The sequence below is a fragment of the Ptychodera flava genome, chromosome 8, assembly GCF_041260155.1.
Source record: "Ptychodera flava strain L36383 chromosome 8, AS_Pfla_20210202, whole genome shotgun sequence".
NCBI classification, from domain to species: domain Eukaryota; kingdom Metazoa; phylum Hemichordata; class Enteropneusta; family Ptychoderidae; genus Ptychodera; species Ptychodera flava.
In genome coordinates this window covers 18,597,307-18,616,852 of record NC_091935.1, presented here as the reverse complement: position 1 = coordinate 18,616,852, position 19,546 = coordinate 18,597,307, and the positions used below count along the sequence as shown (strand labels likewise).

At 36.7% G+C, this 19,546-nt stretch overlaps 1 protein-coding gene across 2 annotated transcripts in view; it reads left to right on the top strand.

Moving 5' to 3' along the window:
• Positions 1-19,546, top strand: part of LOC139138716 (angiopoietin-1 receptor-like) — a 60,680-nt gene that overhangs the window by 27,858 nt on the left and 13,276 nt on the right. Inside the window, exons 3-15 of one of the 2 annotated variants that reach the window (XM_070707223.1) lie at positions 339-590; positions 1,736-1,868; positions 1,966-2,111; positions 3,590-3,718; positions 7,030-7,185; positions 7,483-7,758; positions 8,597-8,926; positions 9,277-9,347; positions 9,852-10,092; positions 10,769-10,998; positions 11,903-11,972; positions 12,490-12,596; positions 13,652-13,847. In XM_070707223.1, coding sequence (XP_070563324.1) covers positions 1,988-2,111; positions 3,590-3,718; positions 7,030-7,185; positions 7,483-7,758; positions 8,597-8,926; positions 9,277-9,347; positions 9,852-10,092; positions 10,769-10,998; positions 11,903-11,972; positions 12,490-12,596; positions 13,652-13,847 — 1,930 coding nt within the window. In that variant the 5' untranslated portion in view covers positions 339-590; positions 1,736-1,868; positions 1,966-1,987. The remainder of the gene's footprint in view (positions 1-338; positions 591-1,735; positions 1,869-1,965; positions 2,112-3,589; positions 3,719-7,029; positions 7,186-7,482; positions 7,759-8,596; positions 8,927-9,276; positions 9,348-9,851; positions 10,093-10,768; positions 10,999-11,902; positions 11,973-12,489; positions 12,597-13,651; positions 13,848-19,546) is intronic. The other variant, XM_070707222.1, reaches the window with a different exon arrangement.

The following is a 19,546-nucleotide window of genomic DNA, read 5'->3' as shown; positions in this document are numbered from 1 at the left end:
TGTAAACTTTTTTGTTCAATTTTGTAGTTATCAATATAGAAACATATCGCTCAAGTATAAAATTGGACCTTAAATTTTCTATTCTAAAATTTGACCCTCATCCTTCAAGAAGTGTTTGTTTGATAAACCCTCCATGTTTGCAGACCCCTCATCGCCTCTCCCTTAAATTGAGGCTACATCAGTGGCACATGTCGTTTCATTTCCGCCTACCGTAAACATCGCCTGCTTTTTCTATCCTTACCAATCTTTTAAATTCTGAGTTTCAACGTTTTTTAGGTCATTTATGTTGCGCGACATTTTGACATTACAAGAATGTTTTAATTTGATTCTTTGTAAAGCTGAAATAAAACCGGGAATGCAAACAAAGACAGTAAGCTGGGGAGATGATGTAATACTGACCATGGCGACAATTTTATCAGAAGCCTCATTAAAATGGAGACGTACAGGGATGCAGAAATCAGAATGGAATGGTCAGAGTAGCATTACGATATCATTTGCAAAGCCCAGTGATGCAGGAATTTATGAATGTTACAGCAGTGAAACACAACGAAGTCGAGGAAAACATGGGTTTATGAGACTCATCGTGAGAGGTGAATTATCTGAATACTTGTAGCATTATAAAACTTGACCGATTACCTTTTTTCCTATATTAATATTTGAGCAGCATAGCCTACTACTCAAACGCTGTATTCTCATGCTCGCTACAGCAAGCTCCAGCATGGTGTAGATAGCGAAGATAAAAACATAAATGCTTATATTCAGATGATGTATTCTTTTGCGAGGGGGACGTGTATTATATGTACTTTGTAACTCCTACGTTCCAATGAGCCCGCATGCAGCACGAAGTAGAGTTAACTTTAATCCACATAGTTTTTTGAACAAAGTAGAATTATTGCAAGGCAAAAGAATGGGCCATTTATATTTTATATATACGTCAGAGTTGCTGTTATAGGAGTTGGTAAATATTGCATCTTTAAAATATCTAGCAGTTCAAGCGGATTTATTCTCTGAAACAAGAAAAAGTGGCCTTTAGCCATCTATTTGATAACTTTCCAATATTTTTGGGTAAACAGCTTGGGTGCAGTCATTGTAGTTCAAAGGCTCATACGAAGAGAAGATTTTAACTTTAAATTAGCACATGTCAGCATTTATTCAATTTCCAAACCAAGGGCGGTATAGCATGGTAGAAGCAATTGAGACTAGTTTGAAAGCTGTTGAGTTTATTCATTAATTATGAAAATAATCTAATGGACATTTAACAAAATCAATATCAGCGTCGTCATGACCACCATTTGGATCAATGTTCCCATGAAACTGCAAATACATCTTTCTTCATGAACTGTTGACTTTGTGTCACATGAAATAAATTTTGAATTAATTTAGCAATTATTTATCTACGACACATTAAGGCGTCTTGTCATTTGGTTGTAATTTGAAACATTCTCACCAACAAGGGTGAATCGGTAATAATGACTGACAGAACTAGTCCCTGTACTTTGTGATGGACACTAATATTTCAAGGTGTTAAATATTCTGGCGGAGTAATTCGTTCATATGGACGGCACTGCAATTTTATTTAATAATGCTTTGCTTACCTACATCAACACGTCAACACTAAATAATTGTGTATGTGATGTGTTTTATCAAATACTTTTTGGGCAACACCTGATTGATTCACAATTACAAAAATAAAAAATAGTTCATCGGAGTGTAAATTAATTTCGCATTCAACCAGGTTGTCCCAATGGAAAATGAGTTTGCCGGAATGTCTTTTCTCCTGTCCAACCTGTTTCAATGGAGGTATATGTACTCAGACACTGGGGAATGCATCTGTCCACCCGGATTTCAGGGAAGCAATTGTGAAACTGGTAAGTGAGCAGATATCTAAAATATTATAGAGACAGAATGTGTAGCTCGTGATTTCCTTGAAACACGTTTAATATATGGATGGCATTTGAATTTTAGGTGTGGCAAAAATAGGTGGGGAATGACTTGTGACAGAAGATGTTCAAGTGGCAATTCTGATGCATGTCGTAGAACAATGTATTGCATTGCAGATCCCTATGGATGTTCATGCAGTGCATCATATGGAGGAATAGACTGTTCAACAGGTAAGTAATCGTCGCTCCAGCGGCTAACTGACTACGCTGGTTAAAAATACTATGCCAGTGACGGGAAGTGTACCCGACTAATTTCAAAGGCGCCGCAATATAGTTTTTGAGTGCTTGTAAACAAACAAATCGAAACCTGCAAGGTATTATCTTTTAAATCTGATTAATAAAATATATCGCTGCTGTTAGCCGGCAATTTTTTATCACCTCATGATTAATACAAAAAACGTACCTTAAAAATAGAAAGAGAGAGAAAACTGCTGTGTATAAGAACGAGGACTCATGCCAAGAATGCAGGAATGAACTAACATTTAGAAAAGCATCCTCTGTGTCAATAACATACTAGATGCAAATTGACAGGTTTTGATACAAAGGATTTTAGCTAGCTGATGCTTGTAGTACTTGACTTTTGGGCGGTACAGTTGCTATGGTAAAAATAATTAAGGCATCATACATCCCTTATAAAACACGGTTGGTTGTTATCATGGTAATTGCAAAATGTTATGGATAAAATTGCCATTTATGTCCAACTTCTTGATGAATTGAACAGAGAGTCTTTGCCTGCCAGGGTATGGTAATTTTAAGCGCAAGAGAACTGTGCTCTGCTAATGTGCGTATCAAATTGGGGAGTCAAATAAACTGGCTGTTTGAATTTTTTGTTTAAGCAATGCCTAGTGGTACTACTGTAGTATATATCTTGGAACATGTTTTCTATTTTATGCGTTCTTATCCTGAACCAATACAGTATTATTAACCATGTAAGCGTTGACTGTGCATCTTCAGACGATAATAAAAAATATAATACCTCTGGCGCGACACCAATCGCTGAGCTCTATATGATATAAAGATGGGTGAAAGAGTCTAACGGTACCAAGGATCTGGGATCATATTTCTCACACGAGTTGGGAATATTTAGTCTCAAGCGAAGCTTAGGCGAGTGTGAACACAATATCCCCAACAGTTTCTCAGATACCGCAAAATGCGAGAAATTCTCACTGGAAAGATATTGTTCAGCATCACTAAGTATAGTCACATACTACAAGTGTTCAAGTATTCGAATTCACTGCAAAGACCTTAATTTGTGCTCCTGACAAGATATACATCAGGCGATATGTTCAAAGTGGCCTATGTTCACTATGTTTACTTTGACCATCTTTTTGTGAGTGTGTCGCAAGCAAGGTACAACATTGTCAAAAATCTTGACAACGTTCGGCTGTTGTTATCCGTTGCACGGTAACTGCTTAATTTTCAGTTCCGATCCGTGTGCTTTTCATTGCGTTATCTTGTAATATTTTGCAAGCAGAGCGAAAGGCCATTTATTATCCAACAACAGCCCGTGAATATACCACGTTTGTGTATGCGCATTTATACACAGTGTCTGACGATTTCTGAGCGTGTGTGATCGATTTTCCCATAATCCGTGATGCAGTTTCTACAGTATTGCTTTAACCTCTAAACATTCATCAATTTATCGACAGACTGTCCAAGTGGTATGTATGGATCTGGATGTACACAGAGATGTCATTGTATCAATGGTTGTAATAGAGCTACAGGTGAATGTAACAGTGGTGGTTGTGAGCAGGGATGGAGTGGATCAAAATGTCACAGTGAGTACCAAGCTGACCTAAATAATATTCTAGTGAAAAGCTTGGCCCTGGATACACACAGATTTGTCATGGTGTTGATGCTTGTAACAGAGCTAAAGGTGAATGTTACATCGGTGCATTGTTGTAAGTTTGCAGGGATGGAGTTGATCAAAATGTGACAGTGAAGAATATGACACTTAATGATATAGAATATGCTATTTTTTTGAAATAATACATCATTCTTGGACAAATAAGTGCACATGGGGTTGACATGTTGGGTTTTGATATAACTTTGGGATCAAGCAAACGAAAGCATTACAAGTATCTCTATCAGTATACGGTCACAGTGACGACCACTGTACATGTATCGGTATTATATAATTTTTTTCGCTGGTGAGATATCATTCTCACATTGTTGTAAAAACCTGCAAAAATATAAATGTATCATGTCAATTAATTGGTTATTTGCATCTGTTATGTATTTTTTTAATTTGTAATTGCATCCAATTTTATGAAACTAAGTACTCATTTTACGTTGGCAGCACTGAAATGGTGAACAGAGATGCTAAGAAGTATCATTAACTAGGTTTAAATATTACATCAACTTACATTTTAAATTTTGTTTGTCTAAAAATACTGCACAGTATCATTTTGAAACCAAACGTGCTACAGTAGCATGCAAAGACATAAAGCAGTATCATTTCTTTGATGTCAAATTTGCGTATTCAAAAACTTTCATAATTAGTGCTATATTTAAAGAAATAATGCAGCAAATTTCATGAAACTTTGAACAAATGTTGATCTTACAGCATTGCAATAACATGCAAAAACATTATGCAGTATCAAAAATTAATATCTTATTTGCACATGTAGTTTGTTTTCGTAGTTAGGCTGATATGGCTAGGAACATCGCATTAGATTTGATGAAAATCGGTACAGATATTGATCTATCACTGTGTTTTATAATTTGTTGTACAAGACGTTTATCAGTATCGTGTACATAAATGTATTATTTGCATACTTTATGAACTTTCCAACTAAGTGTGATATATCCTGAAATATTGCAGCTGATTTGATGACAAAGGGCATAGATATTGATATTTCAGTGCTGTTATACCATTCAACCATAATTTAATAACAATATTATGAAAGCTAATCGCTCATTTAAATCACCGTCCCTTGGGCGGAGGGACGGTGTTTTAATATTGGAAAAAATCTTTCGTTGCTAGATTAAAATGTCAAGAACTACTGGGATAAATTTGATGAAATAAGGTACAGATGTTAATCTCGCGACATTTAGCGATATAGTTTCAAAGAATTGCAAATTTGCATATGTAAAATTTATTGTATTTAGAATAAATGCCAAGAAACACTGCATCGAATTCACTTTATCTTCTTAGAGATGATTATTTCATTCATGTTAAACTTTGTATGCAAAAGCATTAACAGGTTCATTGATTAATTGACTCATTGACATATTCATTGACCTTTCGTAATCAGGATGGCATGCCACAGGCCATACTGGCTTATATTTTTCACCGCAATGGTGTTACCAGCCCGAGTGTTTTCTGTAGTAAAGTTGGACCTCTACACAGGGAAAGAATTTTAAACTTTGGAATGAGAGAGAGATATCCTGAATGACTGCACTAAATACAATGATACGTGCTGCAGCTATTTATAACACAAGGATTTAACAATCAAGAAATGATTTAAGCTTTATCAATTCCTAATTATAATTATTTTCTGTTTTGAACACGGGACATTTTTCCTTTACATCAGGCGTTCTGATTTTTCAAGTATAAAGCCATTGATCAGACATGCCTGGACCAGTTTATTTCCAATTTCATTGAGTTTGAAGATTTCAAAAGCCAGTACACAACATATTACATATTCAATTCTGCCTCACTTTGTAAATTGAAATAACCCAATTCTATTTTCATACTAATTCTTACTTGTTTACAATATAATCGAATAAAGGCATCAGTCACAGACAGGTCTTGGTACCGTCATTTCTTTCATTTGCATCATATTGACTTTAATTCAGTAGCTTCCACTGGCACGTTACCGATTACAGGCGGGAACTATGTCATTATCAATGACTTGTTACATGAAAGGTATGCACGAATTATATGTTTGTCTCTAGTCTTAAAGGGCTTGGAGTGAGAACATGTTTATGTCTGACAGTTTGGTTTACATTTCAAATTTGAACGACTTAAATTATTAGGTTGGAGCTAGATTTGAGGGGCTCATACGAAATATATATTCTACAGTTAATTTAAAAACTCTACATTTTTTAGATTTGAACATTTAAACTTTATGATTTGTGTTAAATCTTTAAGTTTTGTATAAAAACATGTTTACATTGAATGTATATTTATATAATTATATATTTAAGATTTGCAAGAAATACGTTGCAAGATCTTGGGCTTGCAAGAAATACATCTTACATTGAATGCATATTCTACATTATTTACATATTAGGTTTGTACGAAATAATGTTAAATTCGGAGCTAGGTTTAGAGGGACATGCACGACATGTTTCCATAAATTTTTTCATGTGAAACAGTTTCATGTCTTATGTCATAACGTGACGCACTGAGCATTATTTTTCATCACATATTATTGATATTAAATCCTGGTAATAGATATTATATCATACCAGTATTTTCATGGCGCAAATGTAGCGATGTGATTGGTCGAGATGTGAAGAGAACCATGGTATGTTCGCAATATACCATAGGATACAGCAGTCAGTCCCCTGGAGTGGGGAGGGGTGGTGAGGAATTTTTTTAGAGCAACGGTTTACTTTACTTGATTTCATTAATTTTGACTGAGACATTTCAGATCAAGATTTCAATTCCAAACTGTCTGACTGATTTCTTTATTTCGTACAAATCCTTATCTTCACTCCAACCTATGTACATACCACTCTAACTGCTCCGAAAACATTGCCAACTGGATGGCTAATCCGCTGTCCGTATCAGCGGATTAATCGATTTGGTCAACAGCACAGCCGTCATACACGTAGTAAAATAAGAGCTTATTTACTACGTGTTCGATTATCACTTTCTTTGATTATTATTATCTTGCCCTTGTTATCATAAGTTTATATTTATAATCACACCATAGTCGATGAAGGAAGTTTTCGAAGACATTGACGTTATCCGTCCATGACGGTTTTACAAAGGTTTGTTTTTGTTTCAATTGTGTTACCAGAATGTCTGGTCTGAAAGGGTATGCTCAATGTGTCACTTAATGACTAATTTCTTGTGGTTGTCTGAAATCGTTGCTTATGTAGGACAATTACATCAATGTTGAAATTGTCGTTTCAGTTCCTGATTCATGTGACGATGGTTTTTATGGAGAACTGTGTGAGTACAAGTGTCACTGCCAAGACAATGCAGCTTGTGATAAAACAACTGGTGTGTGTTCGAACGGACAGTGTGCTCCAGGTTGGATGGATGTAAATATTACTGACTGCCAACAAGGTTGGTGCCTTTTAAGGAAGAAAAGGTTGTCATCATGATTGATTCTGCATTTTCAAATTAATCACCAACGTGCTTGTACAATATCGTCTCTAAGTCAAGGAGTCTTTGATATCAAAATAAACGAAATAATTTTGGATGATCTTAAACTTCCCTCTCAATAACCGATGAGTTCATTAATGCATTATTGTTCGTAGGGTGAGCCTATTTGTCGTTGACCTTAGGATATTCTAGATTGATATACTGTAAATCTTACCTTAGAGAGAATCTGCGTTACTCGATGAAAGTTTATCTTGACAGATGGAAGTCCTACTATTCTATCATTGCATAACATCAAAGTCAATCCTGGTGAACAGACATCTATCATCTGTACAATTATCGGGAACCCAGTCGCATCGCCTGATGATGTGACACTAGTTGATCAGTCTGGATTCCCTGTTACACGTACGAGTCATTCTTACACTGGGAAGTACCTTTCCATGACTAACTTTGGCAGTTTAATAGTTGATAATGGGCGGTCATATACTTGTAGAGTTGGCAGCCGGTCAAAAGATCTGACAGCTTTTAATGAATATGGTAAGGAACATAACGAATATAATGAATTTAACTTTTTTTTATTTAAAGAAAGTAATGCCAAGTGGTACGGGGGACAACAATAAATGTAAAAACAACACAACAGATCGCACTTCGGCAGTATTTGCTACACCGTCTTTCAATAAATAAAATGTACACATATACCAGTGAAGAAAAGAAAAACGAAACATAATATGCGAACTTGCATTGTCAAAGGGTGCGCTTTTCTAACTTTGCTTATTTGTGTATGAAAAGTATATACATGGACCCTTCAACGACGATATTAAACAGAGATAGAGTAAAAATCGATTTTTTTCACTTCGGTTTTGTAGCTGTGATGAATATGAAATTTTTCATTGTCCTACCTTCTAGTTTGTTTGATTATATTTTCGTACAAAAAAACTAGCATTTTCAAATATTCGGAATTATCAAATTTACAATTGATTTATTTATTGATTTATTTATTCACGTGTGTGCATATTTTCACCATCACGCCGATATCATTTTACGCATTTGAATTTTAAAACATTTTACTAATCAATTAAGACAATTGTTTACTTCAAGAAATTGGGAGTATAAACAAGCTTAATGATTCACAGGAAGCTACGTTTTCTGGCAATTCTGCAGGGGGATATGACTAGAAACGAAGTGTAGTCTTCGAGGTTACTATCGATCAAAGTGCAATGTCAAGAATCTGAAATTATGGAAAAGGGATGACGAGTCAAGGTGTTACACTCCCCACATTTTTATTAGCAGCTTCCTCCGCGACACATCGTAATCTTTATTTGACTGCAACCTGAGTAATAATTCTTCATTTGTTTTCACTTTGCAAATATATCAGCCCTACCAACTTTTTCCCCAAGCAATATCCCGCAAATTACACTACAGGCAACTCAAGTGATCGTTACCTGGGAGAAATGGGTGGTAGGTGACGATCTTGGAGAAGGACCTGCTGAGGCTTACAAAGTTTACTTCAAGAAGACGACAGATGTTGATTGGACTCAACATCAGAATTTCCAAGTAGTCGATCAAGATCAGACAACTTACACCACAGACATCACTGGTCTAGACTGGTCTACTAGTTATGATTTCACAGTGACTGTCAAGAGACCAGGACTAAGGGGAGAAGGCAGCATGGAAACCGTTACGACAGCGATTACATTGTGTGATGGTAAGTGTATGTTTCCTGCGTAATGCAGAAACGTAACAATCATAGGGAATTTCAAGCAGTGTTATTTACTGTTAAAACCTAAGCCGTTCCCAGTTTAATATATTATACCATCTAGGCATCATTCATGCGTTTTGAAATAAATCATGAGTTATACCTAAAATAAACTATCATCAGTCTGTCTATGGCGAGTGGTTTCCTATACTCCTATATCAAGCGTCAGGATTATGAAATGCTTATTTTAATCCTTGCTTTTTTAATGTAATCTTTAACGGGAATTATGGGTACCGTACTTTAAGTTTAATTTTACTGATTCGATATTACTAAATGGTGCATCGTACTAACCATTACAGTGCCTTCAGAGGGTCCAACAATTGCGGGAGCAACATCTAGTAATCCAAATGAACTTCTTATCACACTTGAGGTGAGTAAAGTAAACAAAAGAGTTTCTATGTAGGTCACACTTTAAGTCATTAAAACATATTATTGCACATTTATTTTCACAATCATTGATCTTTTTTTCTCCCTTAAAAATAACAAAGTATTTTCTTTTCTTTGAATCACGCCGATAAAAAAGTTCACGAATGTAACCAAAATCGTGACTTTATTTTGCCTTGTCTTTGATTCATTTGTTTGTCAAATCAACAGACCTCTTTAACAATAAGACATTTACACCGTAATGTTTGAAATACTTAGAAATTTTTGAAGATAGCAAAATGCTGAATTTTGTCTCAATGTAATCAGTGTAACATCATAAAGAAGATCGAGATTTTAAAGAATCGCGTATTTACCCGGCATTCTTAGAAAGTGAGGTTGGTTTGTAATGTCTTACCTCAAGTGTTAGCTATGAAAATAATAAATATTTTCCGATGGCTAACATTGTCGTACAATATGTGTACATATTGTGATTACATCTGTGCCGAGACAGGTCCCCGACTCCTCCAAAGTCAAATGTGATGATGGGTACATCAGGAATTTCCATTTCAAGCATAGACAAGCGAACGCTAAAGATGAATATCTGGAAGAATCTGCAAATGACGGTAATGCCCGTACATTTTCACTCACTGGATTTTTGGCGTATACTGAGTATGAACTAATGGCGTCATTTAATAACAGAGATGAACAAAGTCCGTGGAGTTCTATACACAAGGCAAGAACAGCTGAGGATCGTGAGTATGGGGAATATATATACATTTTAAAGCTATTCTTTCACATTTGGGCTTCGTTTATATTATTGTTTATATTTATACATGTTTATATTATGACATGTTAAAAGTGATACTAAATAGTTACGTAATTATCAGTTGTTGTTATAATATGCGATTGAAGCGGTCATCGCTAGGGTAATTTTTAAGAGAGAGCTCTCAAACAGACAACGCAAATTGCATAATAAAGATGTAAGGAGATGCTACAACTAGTGCTACGGACAAATTTGTTCGCTCATTTTCCTTGGTGTATTAGTCACGCGTTATGCCACCAAACAAGTGTCTATGCCATTGCACCCATTTTGCACATTCGATAAAACGTAAAACTGATGGAAACAATGTGCCGACAGAATTTAGTAAAAGCGAAAGCGGACTGGATGATTTGAATTATAGCTGAGCAAATAATATCAATACACGTTGTATGTGTGACAGGAGGCTTTCTGAAGTCAGTGCATTGGCCTTACACTTTGATTCTTCAGCATTAAGCATCAAGTTCTTAAGTCGCAAACCATTAATACCGCGAAGATGTTGATGTACTACTTAACAATTAGCGGAATGTTTTACAACTTATTGCAATTATATTCGAGATTTTCGATTCAAAGTGACCGATCGATCCTATTTGCTACATTTATCGTAACAGTCCCGACGAAACCACGAAATGTGGCACTGAAACCTGCAGTCTTCGTTATAGAAGTTCTGTGGTCAATACCTTATCCAACAAATGGTATTATAAGGAAATATACTATCATGTACTGGGAAACAAGCAAGAAAGCAACCACAACAGAAGTTAAAGAGTTGAAGGAAAACTTGCTGGATTTCAACACTTACTTAATAACAAACCTTACTTACAAAGTATCGTACAGTGTGCAGGTATGTATACATTATTGTGATTTAAGATTGATGTTCATCATGGACTGTATGGCGCTAACATGAAATATCCTTTCCTTGGAATAAAGATACAGATATTTTTTGACAAATAAAGTGTTACTGTCCCTCTTTAGTGACAAATTTGTGAGGAGGGCAAGCAAGCCCCCATAGTCAGAGAACGCTTGGAAGAATCCGCAAAGGAAACCTGTCAGGTACTTATCAACATCTGCGAGAAGATAGAACAACTCCGGAGCTGACTTGCACATTTATTACAATCACAAAAGAAGAAAAAAATGTGCAATTTTATAAAGATCTTTGGGAGCGTTCTTCACATAAAGATGACTGATCAACTTCTCAATGCTGATGTTGTAAAATAAAACATAATACCACTCTACAGTGATGTGAGGGAGAGTAGAAAACGAATTCTATAACGAAATATAATATAATTTTAAACTAATTTGCGACCTTCATTTCACACCCACACGTTTCTGAACAAGACCATCTATGTATGTTACCACAATTTGACCTTTCTTTAGCATCCAATAAAGACACATTAATGAGGATAGTGTAGTTGCATATTAGTTTCACCTGGAAGGATGGCTTGACTGTTACACCCTCCCTGTGCATTTTACAGGAAGGATGTTTCTTCAGATTATCCTTCGTCAAGCACGGCTGTTGTTTTTTTTAAAATTGAACATTACAAAACCTTTCCTGGGAGGATTACATCACATTGATATAATAACAATCGAATAGAACATAGTATCATTCTTTGTCTTGGTTATGCATCAGTGCTTGTTATTTTGTAGATGATAACATGAGCACATATGTAACACTGGCGTTTTCCCAGCCTGTTTGAAATGATAAGTTTACATATTTCTCACGTTTGTGTTTAACTTCAATATTCCAGGTAGCGGCATATACTTCACGAGGACAGGGAGCATTAAGTGAAATGATCAGCGCAGAAACTACAGAAGCAAGTATGTATATCGTCGTTGTGTTAATTAAGTCATGCAATGTGTCGTAGGTCATTAAAACTCAAGTATGTCGACCTCCACTATAATACATTTTTGTACTTCGGGCAAATAGGATGTTTCCGTGAAAGCACTCGTTCTCGAAAAACATGCTGTGAAACTGAATGTCCTCTATAACTGAACAATAACTATCTAAAAACAAAAATATTGTCGTTGTTTTACTTTATTCGTTATTATTTTAATCTTAAAACAGACGAAAAGACTGATTGATTAGACAAGCGTTTATGACTGCTTACGGAACAGAGAAAAAAATTATACCATATGTTATCTCTCAAAATTTTACATCAAAGAGTTGACAGTATTGTGTCTCTAATTTGGATTTTAGTACAGTGAGACTTTGCACTCATCAAATCACACACATCGTTGATTTTTGTCAATTGATTCTCTTTGAGAAACAATAAGCTTAATCACAGTGATTCTATCAACATAAAATTATGATTTTTATACACCTTATTGGTTCCAGTACCAGCTACGCCAACGAATGTGCAAGTTATTGATATAAAAGATAAAGAGATTGAACTGACATGGACAGAACCTTACCCATTTAGTGGATATATTGAATATTATGGGGTAAGTGATGTAATTACCCTGGCATTTCAAATTAATTAGTGAGTGAAAGGATAGATCAACAAAAAACTCGCTTTTGATATATTGACGTTTTAGTGTTAGCGAACAGTGTGGTTAGTGTTGCAGATCTTCGTTGTCCTGGTGTTGTGCTTTCGAGTGTCCAAATACATCACTGTATAAAATTATGTCGCTGTTTGTTAATAAATATGTCAAGGTGCATCACGCACGGGTTTCTCATTAGTTACCAAACTAGTTCTCGTCTATTTTGCTGTCCACGTTTTGCAAGAAGATTCAATTCTCCTCCGTGCGTAATCTCACTTCTCGGTCAACACCAAAAGAGTCTTGAGTAATTTTTACCTGTGAAGATAAAATCTGGCCTCCTGTTTAACGGATATCCTCTTGAAATTAGATGCCTGAAGTCACGTTTTTCAAATGGAAGAAGCTACACTGAAACCAACAACACAACCTAATTTTGTGTATTAGCATAACGCTATCAGTTATTGAATCGCTAGACTTTACCTTCAATTTGGGAGTACATGTATCGTAGGAACTATTGTTTTGAAGTTGCCTTCTTCCTATTCTTACTTATATAGTCTGATTATGGTGCCAAGTTGATACTCCATATAAACAACTTTGTGGCTTACATACTGAGTGGATTTTGTGTTTGCTAATTGACAAGGCTGAAGTTGAAACAGTATAGATAATATGCAAAGAAAAGGGTCATTGATTAGAAGTATACTTTGTAAAAACGTAAAGCATGTTGTCCACAATGTGAACGTTATATCACATGCTTAATGTTTAACCAAAAGCAAATAAAAAAAAGAAAACGAATTTTAACATTTCGTCAATGGAAATTCAGAGAGTACATTTTATGAAATAGCCTTTGAAACTTTGTCTACGTTTTAAAATAAAGGTCAATCAGGGGTTTTGAGATCATTCCAATTGAAATTATCAATAATTCATGACTTAATCGCTTGAAAGCAGAACAATGAATGGATCCTCAACATTATTTAAGGGCGTTTCTTCTGATGTTTAGTATTAATTTTGGATTTTCTTAGATATCGTACTCGTCTGTTGAATCCGTCTTCAAGGGAATGCAGCGGCAGTTCAAATCATTCTTAGTAAAAGGTAGCATTAGTGCTTTCACAATTGAAGACCTGAGTCCCGGTACCATTTATGAGATCAATATTAATGCAAGTACTGTCAAAGGTTTTGGGGAAGCTACAACTTTATCAACAGGCACTCCATTTACAGGTAAACACTTGAAATTTCTTTGCAAAATCCTAGACAGGCCTAAAAAAGGTATTATTTTCACAGCTGTCATTGAACACAATGAAGAAGTGGTGATAGAAGGCTGATTTAATAGATGAAGCCGAGCTCATGATAGCATGTAATGAGAATTTTACAGGTTTGGCTACACGTTTTACGCGAACGTGAACGTGTAAGGTCACGAATTTCTGCGATGATGTCATCCACTTGTGCGTACGTTCTCCACGTACACGGAGCCGGCGTCGCGCATTTACGTCGAGACAGCTGTTTTCACGTAATTTGTCAAAGTGTTAATTTATTCTCATCTTTAGGTATCAAAACATGACATAAACTGTGAATCATTCATGCACGTTGTTAGTTGGAGATATGATAGTGACATCCTCAAAGATAATAAGCTTATGTAACAGGTCTGACCCGAGAGCCAGCGCAGCGCAGCGTAGGGTATATCGTCATTGATGTTTTCAGGCAATAGCATATGCTTATTTCTGTGTTTGAAACATGATGCATATCTTGGCCATTGAGGTTGAATTGTTGTCAATTGTTTTCTAGAATAACATTTATAACAATTTAACTCGGAAATGCCAAGTTCACTAACAAAATTTTTTTAAAACTGGTAAATTATTTGATTCCGATCAGTTTATTATATTAAACAGGGGCAGAAACAGAGGCAGTCTAATGTAAAATACGTGCTTGATATTCCCGTCGCGTCGGTAGCTCTCAGCACACGATTTTTAATTCTCGCGTGAGTTGACCGTTCGTTCTCGCGAGAGTAGGCTTGTTTCAAAATGGCGGCGCCTAGTGATGACCGAACCGGGCCTTCAAAAGTGATCGAAAATAGTCATTTTGAACCAAATTTCACACTTTCTTTGTAACAGAGAGTTTCTTTTGTCGGAAATACACATTGTCGGGTAAGATTTGTGGTAGATGATATTTTTAATTTCACGCAACCAGTGTAAAAGTATTCAAAATGGCCACCTCCATGGAAGTGCTCTTTTTTCAAACTCGTAGCTATATAGATTCCATTCTAAATTTCGTGTACACGCGTTAGTCTTAATGCTCACTTCGCGCGCGGCCTTCGGCCGCTCTCACTGCGCTCGCTATTTAATGTATTTATGTTATTTTTTATGTGAAATTTCTTCGTCGGTTCGCGGCATACCGGATAACCATAGAGCATCCCTGTGATGCGGAAACAAACTACGCGGACCCAAGCCGAGCCGAATAATTTCTTACGCGTGCCACACGAACGGGTGACGTAACGCGTAGCCAAACGGATTTTTACACTTGAACGTGTACGCCAACGCCAACGTGGATTCTACGCGTTCACGTTCACGTAAAACGTGTAGCCGAACCTCTCTAATGTTTCACTGTTGACGCGAAGGGGCTTTAAAAACAAACTTTGTAATACACATGTATATATTTCGTAATGGACCAAATGTAATTTAAATGTGATGAAGTATATCTTTTGGTATTCCTTTCTCTTTTGCTTTTAAAATATATATGGTTTGCTTAAAAATGCTAAATGCAAACTGGTCAATAGAGTACTTTCTGAAACAGGGAGTTTTCTCGGCACTTACCTGTTCGGGGTGTTCTTATAAGTGCAAATGAACCTTTTCGTAGATTTCAATCACAAAATACAGATATCTCTAGGGACAGCAGCTGTAAGTTTTGTTGGTTTCTGTCTCGTTTTCAATGTCAAATATAGTTCCCTGCAACTCTAGTCTTCAAAGCGTGTTCAGATACATAGTATTAAATTTGTCGCCTCAGCATGCACATTTATTTGTTGGTGATGTATGTTTCGGTAAATAATGCAAATGTAAAGCATAACACTTATTATACACGTATAGCCAATTGGTTGCAAGATTAATAGAGGGCATTTTAAAGTGCTCAGATTGGGGAGTACAAAAAGAACTTGCTATCCACATGCAAGTTATCAAAGTGCAAAACATCGTCAAAATCACCTTTAATGGTCCCTTTAAGTCTTTTGCAGTGAGACGTGAGCTTCACTGGTTGCCTATCCATGCTAGAATTAATTTCAAAATTCTTCTTTTTGTGTATAAAATTTTGCATGATCAAGCATCTGCTTATCTTTCTGATCTTATCACAGTTCACGTTCCTAAACGGTTTACACGCTCAGCGTTCACACCAATTTTGGAGCCGGTGAACTGGGAACAGAAACATTTTGGTTACCGTTTATGGCCTTAATCCATGCCAAAATTAACACCTTACATTTTGAGCCAACCTACATGCAACTCTCACGGAGGAACATGCAACTCTCACGAAACTGCATGCGATTCACAAAGCTACATGCAACTCTCGCGAACGTGCATGCAACTCACGAGGCTACATGCAACTCACGAAGCTACATGCAACTCACGAACTTGCATTTTGAGCCAACCTACATGCAACTCTCACGAAGCTGCATGCGACTCACCAAGCTACATGCAATTCTCACGAACGTGCATGCAACTCACCAAGCTACATGCAACTCTAACGAACGTGCATGCAACTCACGAACTTGCATGCAACTCACGAAGCTACATGCAACTCGCGAACCTGCATGCAACTCTCACGAAACTTGATGCAACTGGTGAAATTCATTCGCTTTGCGCCGCGACTCGTTTGAATCAGACTCCCTAGATTGCCTTTGAAGCTCAACTCATTTGATGACTCTGCATTCGTCTTGCTTTTTGAGCTGAACGCATTCGTGTCGGGGGATAATCCATGTTGTTGTTGTTTTTGTTTTGTTTTTGTTTTGTTTTTTTTGGGGGGGGGGCTTAGTTGGGGTGAATCATTTTTAAAAGGAGCCCACAGCATGGTATTTTTTTTCAGATCCGCCTCAATAGGTTTTTTTAGGGCTGCCACTACTGATAATTGCCATACGTACATGATAATGGTATGTGCCAAAAGCCCCCATAAAAGGGAAACCTAAGTTTAGCGACTTTCATAATTTATCCCTTCTGATAGAACCCTTGAATAAAAAAAACAGCTCAAATTTGCCACATACTTGCATGCGCTGACAACTATGGCGCGATGAAAAGAGAAGTTGAAGTTGACTACATTTATGCTCGGAATCTAATTGCGAAAGGGCTCATGGTAGCAGCATGCTTGACGTCATCGGCGATACAGACGATTGGAGCTATCAGGGAGAGGAGTACTGTAATTATGCGTCAACAGTTCAGAGCGTACGTAAGACGACTATAGAGAGTTAGGACAGCTATATTTCTGACATCGATTATTACTTTCCCAGACTAAAATCAAACCATACCAATTTCAACCAAGATGTGTAATAGTGGGAAAGCATCTCCACTCATATCTTGGTTGTTTGCGTTTTGTATATGATTCCGTGGAGGGAGCCACTGTACTTGTACAGACCCCGAACTTGATTGGAGACACTAAGTTGAAGTGACCCTGCGATCCTTCAACGCTACATTTCGAAAACTGTTTTCTTCATCAGTCGCTTAATATTAATTTTGGTTCGTGAATGATACGGAATGATTGGCTGATTGCATGTGTTACCATGTAAATCGAACTTGGCCAGATCGAAATGGCTGATATATCGGGAAATATTTATCCGCGATTTGACAAATCTATAATATCGTCTATTTTTCGAAGTTGGGGTCGAACTTAGGAAATCGGGCTTGCTCAGATCTGTAAAGTGAGGAATGCTCCAATATATATTGGATATTTACCCGCGATTTGAAAAATCTAGTATAGTCAATTGTTGTAGGCCTAGAGAATGTATTTCGCGCAAGACCAGCCAAAACTTCTCATGATGTCCAATCGGTCCTCTGTCCAAGTCCCGATCATCGAGTAAAATGTATTAAATGTAAAGAATGTATTTCGTGCTAGGCCCTCCCAAACTCTCGATGATATATGATATCCGATCGTCCCTATCGACGAAGTTCAAATAGTAATGTGTATGAAAGTTTCGTGTGGACATTTAATGAAAAATGCATTAAATGTAAAAATTGTATTTCGTGCATGAATAAATCTAATAGTGTAAAACATGCAGGATTCTTGACTACCGACCATGGATGCTATGTTTAATTAAGAGTAGGACAGAGGTAGTCGGATGGTCAGATCTGTTTGGTGGTGAAATCTCCGATATACATCGGATATTTACCCACGATTTGACAAAGTATCGTCTGGTATCATAGTTTAAGTCCGAAATCGCCGATAGTTATCGGCTCTACAAGTCACAGACAGTCAGACAGCCAAGCGCTCATTAGCATACATAGACACTATCAACCGATCGCGAGTGACGTGCAAAACTTTTGACTACACTGTAAACCGGGCGATTCTGATTTGCCGTCGAAAATCTAACATAAATATGCGTTCAAAATACATGACATTTACCACATACGTAAATTACATGTTGAACTATGACGCTCATTGATTTTATTCCAAAAATTTCCTTTGAGTTATTTTATAAATCATGTAAAACTGAGCACTTCTCTGTGACACAAATTCATCAGCCGGTTCTAGGCAATTCACGGCAAAGCCGGAAAGATAGCAGAACTCAAAATGAACTGAGAGGTTGTTCCATATAAGCTTTATCGAAATGGGTACTTTCTAAATCTTTAAATGCTTGCGTTATGGTAGGTGTCAAAATTAAAGATCTGATTTCCCTACAAAATGATAGGCCGCGCTGGCCGCCATGCTAATCAGACGAGACTAGCGGTCCTGGCAGGCAGGCTATGACCTCGGCCTGTTCTTAGTTTAATGTTAAAACCATAAAACCAAGAAATCTAGTTGTTGTTGTTGTTATTGTTGTCTGTATTGTTGTTTATGTTTATTAGTCTTGATGTTGTTGTTGACAAATGGAATTCAACTAATATTAATGTTGTGTTGTGGCTGTTTCAAACGCAATGTAGATGCCATTAGAAACGCTACAAGGATACCATCATTCTTTGACACGATGGGGCGATGTATACCAACGTACACTCTCTCCATGTGCATGTGCACAACCCCACGACCGGTCGTGAAGGAAAAACTTTGAAAAACTACTTTACTTTCTCCTGACATGCATCGCCACGACCCAACGACCTTTTCTTCAAACAAAAACTTTGAAAAAATATTCTATTTCAATTCAATTCAATTCAATTCAATTCAATTACTTTATTATCCACAAAAAAATGTAGAAATTTGCCTTCAGGCTCATCATATACAAATTAAAATAGTACAACTAGCAAAAGCATTCTATAAAAAGGGACGCTATTACACTCTTGGCATTTATCGCCACGACTCTACGACCGGTCGCGAAGGAAAAACTTGTCAATATATTACTCTTTTTATCCCGACTCGTATTTTATCGATGTCGATACGGTCAATGTACTGTGAAAATATTGTATGACTTGATGATTTAGGCATGGTACAGTACGCAATATACGCAAATTGTCCGAGTTGAAGTATGAAACTTTAAAAAATCAGGTGGTAAACAAAATTATGAAAAGTCCTCCGCTGGACAAATAATTGTGAACGACCTCCCAGAAAGTAATTATAAAATCTGAAGCTGTTGGTGATGTTGGAATCTCCAGGAATCACTCATCATAGTGTACATAGGTAACCATGCTTTAAGGCAATCTGCACATTGCAAATGTCCAGTGTTTTTGTAAATTGTTCTCTTACATTAATTCGATTGTAAAGGATATATCCTTGGGCCATCACCTGTCGACTTTTATAAT